Source organism: Bactrocera oleae, chromosome 5, assembly GCF_042242935.1.
Source record: "Bactrocera oleae isolate idBacOlea1 chromosome 5, idBacOlea1, whole genome shotgun sequence".
Classification (NCBI taxonomy): Eukaryota; Metazoa; Arthropoda; class Insecta; order Diptera; family Tephritidae; genus Bactrocera; species Bactrocera oleae.
In genome coordinates, this window is record NC_091539.1 from 23,181,898 (window position 1) to 23,199,371 (window position 17,474).

The 17,474-nt window shown below is 37.9% G+C and overlaps 1 protein-coding gene and 1 long non-coding RNA gene across 5 annotated transcripts in view; one reads left to right on the top strand and one right to left on the bottom strand.

Moving 5' to 3' along the window:
• Positions 1-17,474, bottom strand: part of LOC138857264 (uncharacterized) — a 44,818-nt gene that overhangs the window by 25,597 nt on the left and 1,747 nt on the right. The window contains exon 1 of one of the 3 annotated variants that reach the window (XR_011396348.1): positions 13,635-13,863. The exons of 1 other annotated variant lie outside the window; for it this stretch is intronic. This is a non-coding gene — a long non-coding RNA (uncharacterized lncRNA). One more of the 3 variants, XR_011396346.1, reaches the window with a different exon arrangement.
• acj6 (abnormal chemosensory protein 6) overlaps positions 1-17,474 on the top strand; it is a 71,778-nt gene that overhangs the window by 20,146 nt on the left and 34,158 nt on the right. For both annotated transcript variants that reach the window (XM_014238965.3, XM_070109474.1), the window contains exon 3: positions 6,651-6,827. In XM_014238965.3, coding sequence (XP_014094440.3) covers positions 6,651-6,827 — 177 coding nt within the window. The remainder of the gene's footprint in view (positions 1-6,650; positions 6,828-17,474) is intronic.

The window sequence follows — 17,474 nt, forward strand, 5'->3', positions numbered from 1 at the left end:
TGCATCGCCCGACACTGTTCGGTACGCTGATTGCAACTCTGAGAGCTGCGTTATACTTTGGCCAATACCTTACGCTGGTTTTCCTTTTTTAACACATCTGCCCAAATCTCTGCTCCGTATAATAGAACGCTGATGGTCGTGGACATAAGGAGCTTATTTTTTTCTTGGCTGGGCCCCCCTATGTTGGCCATTAGTCTGCTGAGTTGGTAGGTGATTTTCGCTGCCTTTCCTGCGGCGTGCTGGATTTGCACCCAGAAAGTTAATCTGGGGTCCAGTCTGACGCCTAGGTAGTTTACTACTTTTTGAGTCTTTAGAATATCCGTGGTCGTTTGCATACTTATTTCGAGAGGTATGTGTTCCATAAGTCTGGGACTAAAATGGATCCTTGTGCTGCTCCTGACGTAACCGCTATATGTCGTGGTCCCTCTCTAGTTTGGTACGACAATTTTCTCTTGCTGAGGTAGCTCCGCACCACCGCCCTGAGGTAGTCGGGGATTCTGAAGATTTTTTCGAGAGCGTCGATTATGTCCACCCATCTAGCGCTGTTGAAGGCGTTTCTGACATCTAAGGTCGCCAGCAAAACTATTCTTTTGTACTTATGACATCTGCGCTGTGCGGCTTCTACACTTTCAGTGATGCATCTGATAGCTCCTAAAGTTGACCTGCCGGGTCTAAATCCATGTTGTCTAGAGGAGAGTCCTCCGGCTTCGTTGATGGCCGGTTCAAGGCTGGGCTTAAGTAGCCTTTCATAAAGCTTTCCCGCTGTGTCGAGCATGCATAGTGGACGGTATGCTGATGGCAAGTTGGGATCTCCTTTTCCCTTACTGATTAGGACTAGCCGTTGTTTTTTCCAAGGTTCAGGGAATATTCCAGCTTCGAGGCAGGCGTTGTACATATTCAGAAGTACTGCCAGTCGCCCTGCAGCGATTATTTTAAGAATTTCTGCTGGGATTCCATCCGGGCCGGGTGATTTATTAGTCTTGAGCTTGCCTGCTGCCAGTTGCAGCTCTTCGTGTGTGGGAATAGCGCGCTTACGATGTGGTCCATTTTGACAGCGGTTAAGTTAGGTGGTTTAGCTCGGACTCCTAGTTTTTTCATTACTATTTTATACCCGAGTCCCCAGGGGGTTTTGTTAACATCCTCGCGTAGTTCCTCCCCGCTTGATATTGCTCGGCTTCCTGGGATGCGGCTCCTCTGCCCATGGATCTCGTGTACGACCTGCGAGCGCGAAGACATGTGCGTCTAAGTTGGGCGATATTTTCTGTCCACCAATAAACTGCCGCTTTACTTTTGCTGTGGGAAGCTTTGGGCATTGATTTGTTACAGGCTCTTGTTATGTTAAGCATTGTGTGCTCGACAATTTTCCTCGCAGTTTTGGGAGAGCTGCTAGATGGGTTCTGCTCGTCTATTACGGAGATTAATTTCGAATTGTTTAATTTCGAAACGTTCAACTTTCGGCTGGCGGTATTATTTCTCTGGTTTTTATCGTGGATGCCGGTGTCAATCGCGAAGGAGATGTACTGATGATCGCTGCCAGTATATACTTCTAGTACCCTCCATTCCTTTATTAAGCCTGCCATACGTTCTGATGATAGCGTGATGTCTGGTGTGGTTTCCTCGCACCCGGTCTTCTAGACGTAGTTGCGTCTCCTGTATTTAGCACTATTAGACCGAGGCGCGCTGCAGTATCTAGGATGCGCTTACCTCTCGAGTCGATGTTTGGCATATCCCACTCTATGGCTTTCGAGTTAAGGTCTCCAGCAACAATTAAAGGTCTCTCTATGGACCTAGCCGTATCTTCAATGTCGTTGAGCTTTTCCTGTATGCTATCGCTTGGCGTCAGGTAGCAGCTTATTACTGTGAAAAGGTCGCAACTGGCCCAGACGAAACCGTTGCTGTTCCCTTCACATGTGATGGTGATTTTACTTCTTGGGGGTAGCCATATAGCGACGGTTGAGCTGCTATCTTCTAGCCAGATTCCACTCTCTTTCTTTCTATATTGTTCGCTTATGATGATTAAATCATAGCCGTTCTCCACCACCATCTGGGAGAGTAGTGCGTCAGCAGCCTTGCATCTGTGCATATTGGCCTGTAAGATATTCACTTATTCAGGTATTTCCTGTATACTACGCATTTTGCAGAGCCCGGTATATGGTCAACCGGTTGATGTTTGGCTTCTGTACAGAGGCAGCATAATGAAGGCTTTGTGCACTCTTTCAGTTTGTGACCTGGTTGGCCGCATTTTATGCAGATGCCTTGCCCTCTTCTATCAGGTCCTTTGCAGTCCCAAGTTAGGTGTCCTCGTCCAAAGCAGCGGAAGCACCTCTTTGCATTTTCTTTGAGTCGAATTCTACAGTAAACCCAGCCAATGATGCGTGCCTGTCGCATCAGCGCTTCTGCTTTCTCAGTATGGAGCGTTATGTACGTCTTTGCTTGCTCTCTTGTGTTAGGTTTACCTTGATGTCTTCGTTTAAGTCCTTAATCGCCTCTTTTACAGCCTCTTCGACTTACTCTTTTGTTGTGAGAGAGTCGAGGTCTCTGATCTCGATGGTAGTCTTTTGTTTAAGGTCGGCCACCATTGCAGATTCTCGAAGGGTGCTTTTGAGTGCCTCGCAGAAGCTGGCCTTTGTGGTTTGCCCCTTCTCCAGTTCTAGTAGTATCGCCCCGGCTCTTGTTTTGCGGATTCCTTTGATCTTAACATCTGCTTCTTTAAGAATCACCTTGCTCCGGATATTCTTCAGGACCTCGGCGTAGCTATTACCTTCTGTTGGCTTAATGATCACGGTCTCTGATTGCCGCTTGATCCTATCATTTGCAGCTGTGTTCTTCCGTTGTGGTCTTACTTCTGCTGTTCTTTTCATTTCGTAGCCGCACTGTTTCGCGAGGTTCCACAGGGCTTGTCGCCCGTCGCTTGGAAGTTGTTGACTCTGGGCTTGCGTGACGTCTGCTTAGATGCTCCCGTCTTGGTTATTTTTCCGCGGTAAGCCAGTTTTGCGGTAACTCTTGTTTACGTCGAAGAGTTCGTCGAGTTGTGCCGTTCCATTCTTCACGTCCATGCTGACATTCTTTTGTTTTGCCATCGCCATCTTCATTTTTTGTACGACACCCTTGCACTTCTCTAGAGACTCGTCTTCTGCGAGTCTCATTTGGGTAATATACTCTTCCTTCGGTAAATTCTGAATGGTCCAAGGCTCTACTGTGGTGGCAGCTGGAGTGCTCCCCGCTTCTGGTTGCTTTGCGGTTTCTGCTTGTGTAGACGGAGTTTCCCTGTCCGTCTTTCCTTCTTTGTCCGGTTGTTTTGGTGTGACCGTTAGTATAAGATACCTAAGTATCCTGCAGCTCCTGCGGAAAGCTGTTCCGCATTCCTCGTCTTGGATGTCTTTGTTTTGTTGTTTTTTCCGTATTGTTCTTTCTCTTGTGATTTTTGTTGTTTATGCTATTGGATCTCCGCTTCAAGCCGCTATCTCCTCACGTTGTAGCAGTTGCCATATGAACCCCGTGGTTATCTATGCGAGCAGGGAGGCCACGCAAGGGTTGACAAAAGTTCTTATGAGTGCTTATGTTCAGAGCCAGGTTCGGGCACGAATCAGGAGTTCGTCTCAATTGAACCTGTACGACCAAATTAATGGCGACGTGCATTGAACGTACTTGAAGTCCTGCCAGGGTTTTAACGAGACAGAGGTGATTACAGCATTACCCTGTCAGCCATTTCGGTGAGATTTTACTCTTACCTACTGAGGTGACAGAATGCTGCTCTCACCAGCCCTTTGTCTACCTGGTCCGTTCCGAATTTCCAGTATACCATAATCAGAATCTTACTGGTCTCGATTCTGATGAGCGCTTGCCCGGAGTTTCTTCGACATCTTTGCGCATTTTTGGGCTGATCGCTGGATTGGTCCCTCTTTGCTTTGTTGCCTTCCTCTCGTTTGTAGGTTCTACCTTGGTGCAACCCTGGTGGGAGTTGTGGACGTTTATTTACAGGCGGCATCTATTCGCCTCTTCGCCGGAAGTTCATTGGGCGCATGAGGCTTTTTGAGCCAAGCCCTCCTCTCCAGCAGCTCTTGGTCGGGTGCTGCGTATTACTATACGCAGCTAACCTACTTAATCTAGGCCGTCCACTATCCGCCAGCTGTGACCCCGGTAGTAACCAAAATATATATATACCATATTGTTCCTTAAATACTTAACCCTTAAGAAATGTGGAAAATCCTGGGGGTGCTCCCCAAGGACTATCAGGTGGATGTACACCATGATTGTGAGACCGATTATCACGTATGGAGCGGTATCGTGGGGTTCGAAAGCATCGCAGACTTCGGTAGGACTTAAACTGTCGAAGCTGCAAAGACTTGCCTGCATCTGCGCGTCGGGAGCAATGCGAACGTGTCCGACCGCAGCACTGGAGGTCATGCTAGAACTTTCACCGCTACACCTGGTAATCAAACAGACAGCCAAACGAACTCTGCTCCAAATGACAGCAGAGGGAGCTGGCAAAGGGAAGGTAATCTCATCCCAGCAGATGAAAGAGCTAAGTGAGGAAATACCACTAGCCCTTCTCCCAAGGGATAGCATTACCAAAGTAGTAAACTTCAGCAGGAAGTTCCAAGTAACCCTTGGCAGCAAATCTGAGTGGAAGGACTCTGCACTAGACCTGCTGCTAAAGGGTTGCACCATCAAGTGGTACACCGACGGGTCGAAAACGGAGGAGGGGATTGGTGCAGGGGTCGCTGGGCCAAGCACCAAACTCTCCATTCCCATGGGAAGTTTCCCTAGCATATTCCAAGCCGAGGTCTATGCTATAAGTCGGTGTGTAGGAATAAATCTCCAGCGCAACTATCGCAATAAAAGTATCGCTATACTCAGCGATAGTCAGTCGGCACTAAGAGCGATCAATGCCTATTAGGTCAGATCTCTCCTAGTGATGGAGTGTATAGAACGGCTGAACAGCCTATCTGAGAACAACCGAGTGCACCTTATTTGGGTGCCTGGCCATAGGGGTATAGCTGGGAACGAACTAGCCGACGAGTTAGCTCGCTCTGCAGCCTCTACAAGAATGGTAGGGCCGGAACCATACTTAGCGGTTGGTCCACATACCATCAAAGAGCTCCTCCGCAGGGAGGAAAGATCAGACAGGGAGATACACTGGCAACAACTCCAGGGCATGCACCATGCCAGACTGCTAATGGAGGGTTACGACCTCAAGCGGTTCAATGCCATAATTAATCTCCCAAGAAACAAATTCCGGCTACTGGTAGCGTTCTAAACCGGCCACTGCAGGCTCAAGAAGCATCTCTTTAACATAGGCATAGCCTCTTCTGCAAACTGCCGGTTCTGCGACATAGAGCCGGAAGCCCCCGAACATCTGCTGATGAACTGCACAGCAGTCTGCAGACGCAGAATCAAGGCCCTGGGATCCATGTTTCCACACAGGGATTGTATCGCCTCACTAGCACCCAGCAGAATTTTGGAATTTATCAATATGCTGGGCCTAGATGACACGATATGACTTAGGGGAGGGCACAATAGACCGTAGGTCGCGGTGCATACCTCAAAATTAATCAATCAATCAATCAAACCCTTAAAATAAGTTCTACAAACCCATGGTATGATATGACTTAATAATGAATCAAATCGCTATGCTTTTAAATTAGCCAAAGGTCCGATGCATTTCATGTAAATATTAATTTAAATTAATAATGATGTAGTTATGTATATGTACATAGAGTACAATAACTTATATTTTATTAAGTGCTACATTTTATATTTCGCAAAATAATATAGTTTTAGTGTCTAATTACGAGGTAGCTTACGAATCGTGCTACAAAAACAAATCATAATCACTTTTTTTTATCACTTCATTACATTTATTCTTCTTTTATTGTATAGAAAATTTTAACTTGTTTTACAAAATTAATTATTTTAAAAATTATGGACCGTAAATGAAGTCCATGCTTAGCTAAGCTTATGCGACACCTAATTAGAAAATTATTAATTGCGACCTGAAGGGTTGAAGCCGTTCCTCAATTATCGATTTAATAGACTGTTTCAGTTCAGTCAGATTTCTGGGCTTTGGCTTGTGTACCTCTTGCTTGACATAACCCTATAAAAAAAAGTTTGGTGCAGTCAGGTTAGGTGACCTTGGGGGACAATGGAAAGTGGATTTTCTTGATATTAATTTGTTTTCAAATTTTCGTTGGAGCTCCACAATAACCAGTCTGGCTGTGTGTTGCTTGATCTTGCTGGAACTAAACGCTATTGAAAGGGATATGTCTTCAACGTAGTTTTGGATAAAAACACTCAAAAACCATCTTTAAATAACGGTGCCCATTGATAGTTACTGTTACACCGTTTTCTTCAAAGAAGTTTGGCCCGACATACACCTTGAGGAAACTGCGCACCACACAGTGACTCGTTCTGGGTGAAGTTCCGTTTCGAAATTTTGGTTGCTAACATTTCCGTTTAGATAAAAATGTTAAATCCAATTAAACAATGATTCAATTTAATTCTCTTTGGACGGAAATGACGGACTGCAACATAGTACCGCTGATCTTTTTGGTATCCTAATTTTAAAATTTTTTAATAATAATCTGCCAAATAAACAAAAGCAATTATTACCTCATATATTCATTCTTCATTTCTAATATTATAAATAGGGTGACATATTTGCGGGAATCAATGATGGTATCCTTAGTAGAGCGGAAGCACTGGCGGCGGTAGATATGGGTAAACATCAATCCACACATCATCACAGTCAAATGCCGGGTCAAATCAAACATGACGTTATGTACCATCATCATAGTATGGCTGGACCTCCGCAACGACCACTACAGGTAAGACTAGACCGATTTCATTCATATTACACACTTAACCACATTATGACTAAGATAAAATATTACACGTCTTTATAAATATAAACGATAAAAAGTCAACTTAAAAGTTGAATATCACTATATTGAGTATATCTGAGCCGATGGACTAACATTTAATTTTGCATTACACTAAATTAATCTTCAGACCACGCTTCCACGCAATTTGATTAATGTAAAATGCAACATCACACACCCATATACATATTTAGTTCGTGGATTGTATATTTGTATTTCTTTAATATATCTCACAGATTCATCGATATTTTTGGCAAAAATTGAGTCATTCGCACTAAAGTCCTCATATTAGGCATCGGGGCTTGAAAATTTATTCGAGTTTTAGTTATTATAGTTTTCGAATATTTTTAGATAAGAGTTTCTACACATTGAATACACTTTTCATGCAAAGTTTTATTCCGATATCGATGCTTGATATATACATTTTAAAGTGAAAGAATCAGATTGAATTGAGAAGTAGTAGGTGTGGTTGTAGTCCGCTTTCACCCATTTTAAAACTGTAACATAATATACTAAGGAATTGTATTTCACGTCAAAATGGGCGGTGCCACGCCAATTTTTCATGTTTAATTCCAATTCCTTTGTATTATCAAGCTAATGCACTTATAGTATACTTTAAATAGTAACTGGACTTGGTTATAACACGATTTGAATAACTTTTACGCAGTATGATTAAATACTAGAAGGCTCTGTTTCCACCGACTTTGCTTAGTAACAACCTTGCCGGCCGACCCGCTGTGGTTCGACATTTTTGGACAACTTTAACCGGGTAACAACCATTCAGCGGACTGGCGATTAGACTAAGGAGTATAATACTTTGTCTATGCATTCAGAGCCAGGTTGTTATTTGAAATTCAACATGTGTCTCTTTGTCACTTTACTCTCAATATTATGAGAACGATTGAATTAAATGTCATGAAACTTTGACATGTTATTGAATTTCTTACAGCAGAAAGGTGTTATATAAGTTTCATTAAGATAACTGACAAGTTGAACGATAAAACCACGGATACCACTAGATACTTCGATGCCTTGTATCAAATTAAGTTTGGTTCATAACTTCTGGCATAGTTATAACACTTTGTAGTATTTCGTTAACGGCATTTTGCGACTGTGTCAATGAAATAATTCCGTCTATTTGCAATACCAAACGTTTTACTTAAGTTATCACTTTCATGCACGGACGGACATACAGACAGTCCCCCGGAATTGGACTCGTCTCTTCATCCTGATCATTATACATATACCTATATACCTCTATATCTACATATATTGATTAGTTTTAAGTTACAAACAAACAAAAAACTCTGTTGCAACATGTTGCGTGAGTATAGTCGTTTTTGTATAGCCTAAATGTTTTTTCCACAAAGATGAATATATTATTTATTCTGCATAAAGTTAGCCATTTCGCTATAATTTCTATTAGAATGATTTTTTTTGCTAATTTAACGGAAATTTGCTCTTGTGAGAAATTAATTTGGTGAGGATTCTTCTAAGATACTGCCACAGTACAAGTTGGTCAAATTGTAATCGTAAAATCTATCAAATACGGAGAAAATAAATGTCACTCTTGTGATGAGCTCAGTATGTTCTACGTGGGCAATGATTAGTTACTTTTGGCTAGTTGTGTATCGGCTGTTAACTTGAACCCTTGAATTTGCATAACTTACGAATATTTCTACTGATTGTTTTCATTTGACTTGCGTGAAAAAAAATCTGTTAACGAATTTCCTATACATCAAAAAAAAAGTGAATAATTGAAAAACATTAATATTGATGAAATAAATACCACCACTAACTTGTGCTAGCAACGTCTAGCTCTCATTGTGTTAGTCAAAACGAACAAGCGGATTGATCGTAAATAGTTTTTAGCTATCTCGCATTCGCTCAGCTGAAGTAATCGAATTCTCTTTTAATGAATTTATGTGTAAGAAGAAATGTACTTTAAGACAAAACAAGAGAAAACGTTAACCTTGGTTGCACCGAAGCTATAATACCCTTCACAAATACAAAAGATTCCATACAAGAACTTGGTTTAGATCGGTCAGTTTGTATGACAGCTATATGCTTTAGGGGAACACTTCGGAGACTGAACAATTTCTTTGGAGATTGCACAGTTGCCTTAGAAAATATGAAAATGTAAAATTTTTGAAGATATCTCGTCAAATGAAAAAGCTTTCCATACAAGCGCTTTATTCCGATAGTTCAGTTTGTATGGCAGCTACATATACAAGGTGTGTTCCAAAGTAAACAGTAAAAAAGTAACAAAGTAAACTCTAGTGGCGCCATCTATATGTCGACTAGTGCGTTAGAATCTGCTATCCTTTATCGACTTCCAGTAAAAATTTCATAACATTTCATCTATGAGAAGTGTAGTTATTGCAGTATGTTTTAGATAGATAGAAAATGAGCTTCGAACAAAAAGCCAGCATTAAATTTTGTTTTAAAATTGGTAAAACGTTTCAATTGATGAAACAAGTATTATATATGGCGACGATTGCCTATCCCGTAGTAGAGTGCACGAATGGTTTCAACGTTTTCAAAGTGGTCGTTAGGACATATAATAAATGAATAAATAGACTCAGATTATGATTTTTTGCATCCATCGAATTTATATATATATATTATAGGGTCCCCGATTTTTCCTTCTAGGTGTTACAAATTTCATGGAAATTAATTAATACCCTGTTCAGGGTTAAACTATTATCGTGTATTACATCCTCGTATACGATTACTGTTTTGACAACATTTGGAAAAGTTTATTTCTGACTATTATTGTTATTAAGACATGTCTTTAAAACAAAAATGTAAATTAGGAACTTTGTCTATCCATAAAGTTTTCCAATTTTGTCTGTTGCGCTCCAACGCCTTCAATTTATTAAATGATTTACCAGTTTCATTGCGAATTGGATTTCTGTAAGTAGTTTTAGGCTCCTCTCGATTTCTATTAACCTGCGGCGTCCGTTCTAAAGCTGAGTGCTAACCATTGATACTTGCACCTTATAATCTCCTTTTCGAATCTGCACTGGGCTGTAATTTTACTCTGATCTGCTGAGAAAAAATTGAAAGGTTTCCAAAATTAACCTTTTTCTTCTTTAGACCAAATCATTATTGGACCAACCTCGTATGCTCCAATAAATCTTAAAGAACAACAATTACATTCTGTATATTTATATACAAGTATATATAAGGAAAGTGCGGAAAGCATACATTTGGATGAGATCAAACATTTGACAATACCATAGGTATGGCAGACAGCTCCTTATATCACGGTGTGAGATATACTCAAAGAGCAATCATCTCGTATCGATCAATATTAACAATGTGGAACTGAATAGGTATAATTTTATATGCAGGAGTCATACATGACCCAGTACACTTCTCAGAAACTTCAGCAATTTAAACAAAGTTTGTTGAAGTACATTTTTGGTAAGATCTTAATACAAATTCGCTTACTTGCTTAATTATCATGTAATGCACCTTTACTTTATATTATAATTATCAGGCATTTATAATTTTCAAAAATCTACTAAACCTGCACTATCCAAATGATACAGCATTCGTTTTTGTTAATATTATTCAGAACTAACTATTCAGCTGTTTCCATGTGTTTCTATCAAATCAAATCATGGAATTCACCTGAATGAAACAAATACAGCAAGCGATATATAATATATGTTTATAAGAAAGTAAAGCGCAAAAATATTATTACATTAATCTATATATACTTGTATGTTTATTATGTGCTTGCATTAGGAGCCAATTTCGATTAGTAGTTTACTCCAAGGCACTTGAAATGTTGACAGTGGCATTCGGTGAGTCTACTTTGTTTCAAAAATGTGTGTATAAGGGGTACAAGTGCTTTACAAAAGGCCGAGGAGATGTTGATGAAGTTGAGCATTCTGGAGGTGCGACTACGTCAACAAGCGAAGAAAACATCGAAACAGTGAAAAAATTGTTTTTGAAAATCGTCGAATTACTATTAGGGAAGTTGCAGAGGATGTTATCATATCAAACGCCTTAGGTCATTCAATTTTCTCGAATATTTTGAGAATTTAACGTGTGGCAGCGTAGTTTGTTCCAAAATTGCTAAATTTCCGGGATCCGGGTTTGTTCAAACGGATCTTAACTGGTGACGAACTTTTTCCTATTCCTAAAAGTGAAGAAACCAATGAAAGGAAAGCGTTCTGCCACAATTGATGAGATCAAGTCAGAATCGAAGAAAGAGCTGATGGCCATTCCAAAAAGCGCAATTCAGTAGTGCTTCGAGGATTGGAAAAAATTGGCACAAATGTATTATATCCAAGGGGGATTACTTTAAAGGTTACCAAATAGATATTGATAAATAAATAAGTACTTTTCAAAAAAATTCTAAATTCACCTTTTCCTTTAAACACACCTTGTATATTATATATTATCTATATATTAACTCCTTTATTATAGGCGTCTTGAGGATAAAAAGGAGAGGCCTAACGCTGGCTAAAATATTTATGGTATATGTAAATTATTTTTATAGTAGATACACTCAAGAGTTTGTTATTGCGTGCTAACTGATGGCCGCCTCCTTTTCATTTCATAATATTTTATTTTAATTTTAAGAAATTTGCAATATAGTTTTGATTAAAAGTAGGTGTAATAATTGTAATAGTGTAATTTTTAATTAAAAGATAAAATATTAAATATAGAAATGGTTTGGCCACAGTATAACTACCTATTAATTTATATATTTGCATATGTATCACGAAAACTCAAGTACTTTATATCAAAACTCTCTCGGCATATCCTAACAAAATGTGAAACAAAAAGCAATCCAATTCAGTGTCAGATAGATTTTTAAACTTAAAATTCTATATACTCATTTTGAAAAAATGGAAGGATGGAAATTATCATATGCGGTATATGGAGGAAAAATGTAACGAATATATGCATGTGTTAACTTTGGTAAAATCAAATAAAGGGAGTGAACTCAAACGGCCGTATATATATATAATATTAGTAATATAAGTAATTGTAGTCGTGGTCCAGTTTTATCCAACTCGAAACTATATTAGGAAGGATTATGAAAATCATGCAAGTATTGCTCGAGTGAATTGTGAGATATAAATTTGATTGAGAAGTTAGCGATGCTACACTGAAAGTCCAATTATGAAACTTATCTATACGTGAGTATATCATATCAACCTGACTCGTTTTCCCACATTTTACCATGTGAAACACATCTGGAATCGATATTAGCCGCCACAATAGATTTGTGATAAGTTCCAATTATTTGCTGTATATGTACATTACGGTCTCTAGATCCATTTAAAGACGTATTTGGTATCAAAAATTACCGGTGTCTCAACTGCCTAAATGTAAAACCCGTACCTTAATTGTTTTAAAGCGTTAGGTGAACACTGTACTCAATTATGAACGTAAAGCACACAGGTTGCTAATGTTGAAAATAGATGGAATACTCATTGCTAATAGTTTGCTTGTGTAAAACTCGTACATTTACATTGAGGGGTGTTTTACCAGTAGTATATGTTGTGGCGTCATGCCCCATTGTTCAGAACAGGTTGTGTAATTTGATTACAATCAAGTAGCAATCGAAATTTGTGCCCAACCCTTGAAATGAGGTTTAATATAATTAACGACACGAATTGTGTCCTTACCTGACAAACGACCGTCACGTGGCAATTTCCCAAAAGGCTTACACGTTATAATTTTAATTTTATTAAAGAAATATTCGGCACCGCATGGAAATATGTCATGCATTCAATTTCAATCAATGACTCGAAAAATATTGCAATCGATGTTTATGGATGTGTATGGACAATATATGTATGTATGTAAATATAGATGTATACTTTAAAAATGGAAATGCGTTAAGCAAGCTGTTTCAATAACAAGTTAAACTTTAAAGTTAATAAAAAAATTGCTCGAAAGCTCATTAACCTCTGCAAAAAATCTGGAAGTAGTAGCAACAACATGAGACAATAGGACTATGTACACATATACGTATGTGTGTGTCTTGAAAGTGTGTAAACATGAAATAGGTAGAATATAAGAGCAGTACTAAAATAAATACGCATAGAACATTTTTGAATTAACTTAATGACATACATATATTAATGTGTCTCAAGTTTTTATGTCGAATTGAAGTAGGTGACGTCCTTTTCACCCTTATCTATGTGGAAAATTAGTTCTATTTAATTTATAGTCGCCGATATGTACAATATGATGCATATATGGACTTCCGGTGGGGAAATGAAACAGTAAATTATATTTAACAACATATGGTTGAATTTCAGTTAGCGATGTCTTAGCGAAGCCACAAAAAGTTTACTTACATGCACGTAACTAATTTAATGCACCTGTTTGATTTTCGTTTTTTCTTGAATAGACCCCCGAACAGTAGTCGACAATCAAATTAAGTTTTACTTCAGACATATTTTTCACGTGTTACAATGAAATGCTGAAGAAAAGCACATGAAATACATACATACAAGTATGTTTGTTGTATAATGCTTTTTCTGAGCATAAGTATTTCTTTTGTTTTTTTGTTCAAGCAAATTTTTTTACTATTACCAGAAATTAAAAATCGATACAAATATATGTTAACTTTTAAAATATGCAATATAAATATTCCTAAATAGGTGCAATCGAGGGTTATACACCGATTAAAACGATCTTTCACTCTTGTAACAGTATTTGAAATTTTAAAATCAGTTGGAATTTTGTTTTCCGTGTTGAAAATATTCTCCTGGTTACCTTGAATCCAACAAAGACTTTTTTAAAACTGAAGACGTGTCGTTATGAGCGCTAAAGCAATTGATTGTTTTTAGTGGATGCTCGACTAATTTTTAGATATTTTTAATTTTTAAATACGATTAATTACTAATTTTCCGAACAAGCAAACCAATTCTGTTTCTTGAATATATTCTCGTTTTATGACACTCGTACTTTCCTCACTAAATGCAAATCTAAAGTCATTCAAACTGTGTTCGATTTTTCGTAAATACATTTTTTGTTTTTCAAATAATAAAGAGTAGTCGTAATCGGTTCATTACTACAACTATAAACCTATGCGAAACAAACACTTAGAAAAATCAGAAAATTCAATATTTTTACCAATTTTACTTAAATTTGAAAGCTTTATTAATAAGTTAAATAGTGTTAACATTTAACAGAAAGAATAGAGTCGTTAGATATAATAGTAATTATACAATAGTATCATAGTAAAATTACAATAGTTAGCTATACAGCTTTTTATTTAGCTTTGTAAGATAAATACATTAAACTTATTTAAGGCGGCGCTACCGTCATTTCTTAAAAATGTGTTAATGCACGAATTCCCTTCAATAATTTGTGGCTAGTTGTAACAAATTAAAGTTTTTCGATTAACAGCATTTTGAGGGAGTGGAAATGGTCCCATTTGCAATAGCAACCATTTTAATGTGACAACACAACTTGTCTCGTCATTCTGATTAACTTGATAGACATGTATATCTTGTTTATGTTTTAGGGTTACACACAACCCCTAGGTAAACAATACTATTATACTCTATCCAACATTCTGCGAGAGTATAAAAATGCTTATTCTCACTCATTATTGCCAAAAATGTTGTTACAAAGTTTACAATGCATACAGTGAGGACAAATTCGCAGAAAAAATGACGTTATGTAGTTTGTAACACATGGGTTGAAAATAACCGGGCCTTACACATAGATGGTGCTAGTTTTATTGAATTTGCTTCATTTTCAAAAGACAGCTGTTGAAATTTCATGATATTCTATTAATTAATTCGCGAGTTATTGTGCTAAGAGTGACGCTATTTTATTTTAAAAACAATGTGACAAAGGGATTCAACACCATCAGAAACGAAAATAAAACGTTTGTTTGCTGACCTCTAACGTGGTCGTAGAGACACCAATGATGGGATCGGAAAGTGAAGTAGCGTGCTATAGCTGACGTCGCAAAGATTTTAAAAGAACGTGTTGGCTTTATATTGCATGAGCATTTGTCCATGAGAAAGCTGACTGTTGACCAAAAACAGCAACGTGTTCATGATTTGAGCAGTGTTTGGCCATGTTTAAAGGTAACAAACCGAAATTTCTTTTGGCTCGTCGGTTACAAACTTCTCTCGAATGAAGAGGTTATCACTGAAACTGAGGCCTATTTTGAGGGAAAAGAGAAGTCGTTCTACAAAAGTGGTATTGAAATGTTTTTGGCGCGGAAATGATTTGGTTGCTCTTAATGGAGATTATATTGATGAATAAAGCCAATTTCGAACAAAAACAAAAACAACCGTTCTTTCTTTGATGGGCCCAGTTATTTTCAGCCCATCTCTTATCAGGGATGGCATGTGATAGTTTTCAATTGTCACGAATTTAGTGCAGAAAGTGTGCGAAAATATATTGGAGATTGCCGGCATCAAGTTCGAATAAACTTTCTATAAAACAGATGTTAATAGAGATATTAATCGATTGCCGGTTTTTATATTTTTTAATCAACTCAATCACGTAAATCTACATGTTTATTTTCATTCAGGTTCTATATACATGTCTAAATAACGAAATGTAACAGCTGATTAGATAGCAAATAAATATTCGTTCAATTCATTCTTGTTAAAACTCGTTTACCTCTGAAAAGGTATATAATACTCTATATTCGTAATTAATTGCTTCAGCACTTTTTACTACGAAGATAGTTTAGATATATGAACATATTTTCGTCTTTTTGTCAAATAGTGCCAAAAAAATGGATTGTGCGTAAAGTGGTGTCTAGAGTTAAAAGGGCGAAAAAATGCATAACTTTGCGTACTTTTCCATCACTGATTTGCATGCTGTGTCTACTCATATAATCATAGTCAGTTCACTGTTTGCTTTCGCTTATTACAATGGAGTTGGGAGATAAAGAAAATCGTTTTATGGTGATTGCATATAAGTAGAAAAAGCAAGTAAAACTTATGAGCTTCTTAAAAAACTTAATAGTTCGAAAATGTTTATTTACTGCATCTTTTATCGTATTTCTCTTCATCGCGAACGCATTCGCAGAAATCCGATTAGAAAGAAGAAAAAGATTAGAAGAAAGAAAACTCTCGATACTTATTCGAGATGATCTCCACATGAAAACCTACTGTCGGTCAAGTGGTTACCTTTTGATAACGCGTTTGAAGTAAATTAGGCTCACCAGATGCAAACGGTCCTGAAAGTACCCTTTTTACTGATGTAAAAATTGTCACTGATGAGTAGTTTTTAATAAGCAAAGCGACAAAATCCACACAAAAACTTCCAATGACGCATAATTTGTTATTCCCAGGGCTCAACGTGGTCACTACTAAAGGCGTTACAACTCTTCACTTCTGTGAATAAGGGGTAAGAGCTGGGGCCAAATTTTTTCAGCAGAATGTTTTAGAATATATGGTAGAGCATTTATGCAATACTCCATTCGATGGAGAGCATTGGATCTTTCAGCATGATTCTGCTCCAGCACAGAAGGCAATAGCCGCAGAAGTTTGGCCGTCTGGAAGTCCAGATTTGAATTCATTGGACTACAGTTAGGTTAGAGCCGCGTCGCCAATACCAATGGAAGCTGTGCGTGCTGCTATTAGTCAATGGTCGAATGAGGGCTTTGAGGCCTGTGTAAAAGCAAAAGCTGACCATTTTTGATTGATTTTGTTGATTGATTATCTGCAGAAAGGCAAAACAATTAACTCTGAATATTATTGCAGCCTTTTGGATGCGACGGATGAAAAATTTCGTGAAAAAAGACCTGGTTTGCAATACAAAAAATCATTTTGCATTCAATGCACCTGCTCACCAATGACAAAATTCAACGAATTAAGGTACAAATTGTTTGAGCATCCACCGTATTCACCAGATTTGGCTCCCAGCGACTGCTGCCTCTTCAGAAACCTGAAACAATTTCTTTGTGGAAAGCGTTTTTCGTCGAATGAAGAATATATTTCAGCCGTAGACGGGTATTTTGCAGAGCTTTCGGAAAGGCATAATTGGGATGGCATAAAATTATTGGAAGATCATTGGAATAAGTCTATTGAATTTAAGGGAGATAATACTGACTAAAAAAATATATTTCGTCTCAAAAACAGTACTGTTTCATTTCTAGCGCATAAAGTTTTCCCCTGTATATATGTATAAGTTTACTTGAAAACAACTAAAAGCGGAAAACATGAGTATAAAAGTGCTTATAATATTGCAAAGAAAAGGGGAAACATATTATTGTATTTCATTTGTATGTATGTATGTACATATGGACATATTTAATGAGCAATTTCGTATACACATTATAGGTATATGTTTTTTATAAACATTATTTTAATCCGTTAAGCTTTTACAAGCATCTGCTGCGCATCTATTCAATACGAACTAAATGTTGCCACTTTTAATTTATTCAATAAGGTCGTTGTTTACTCACACAAAAGTGAAAATCAAATTGATCGTATTAATGACAATAACTAGTTTATCCCGCCCCCGTTATCAATTCAGAGATTATATGCGGATTTCCATTACCGTATAGAACATTGAAAACAAAGAAGGGGTCCTGGCCCTAATGCAATATCAAAGGTATTCAAAAAACATCACTTTTCG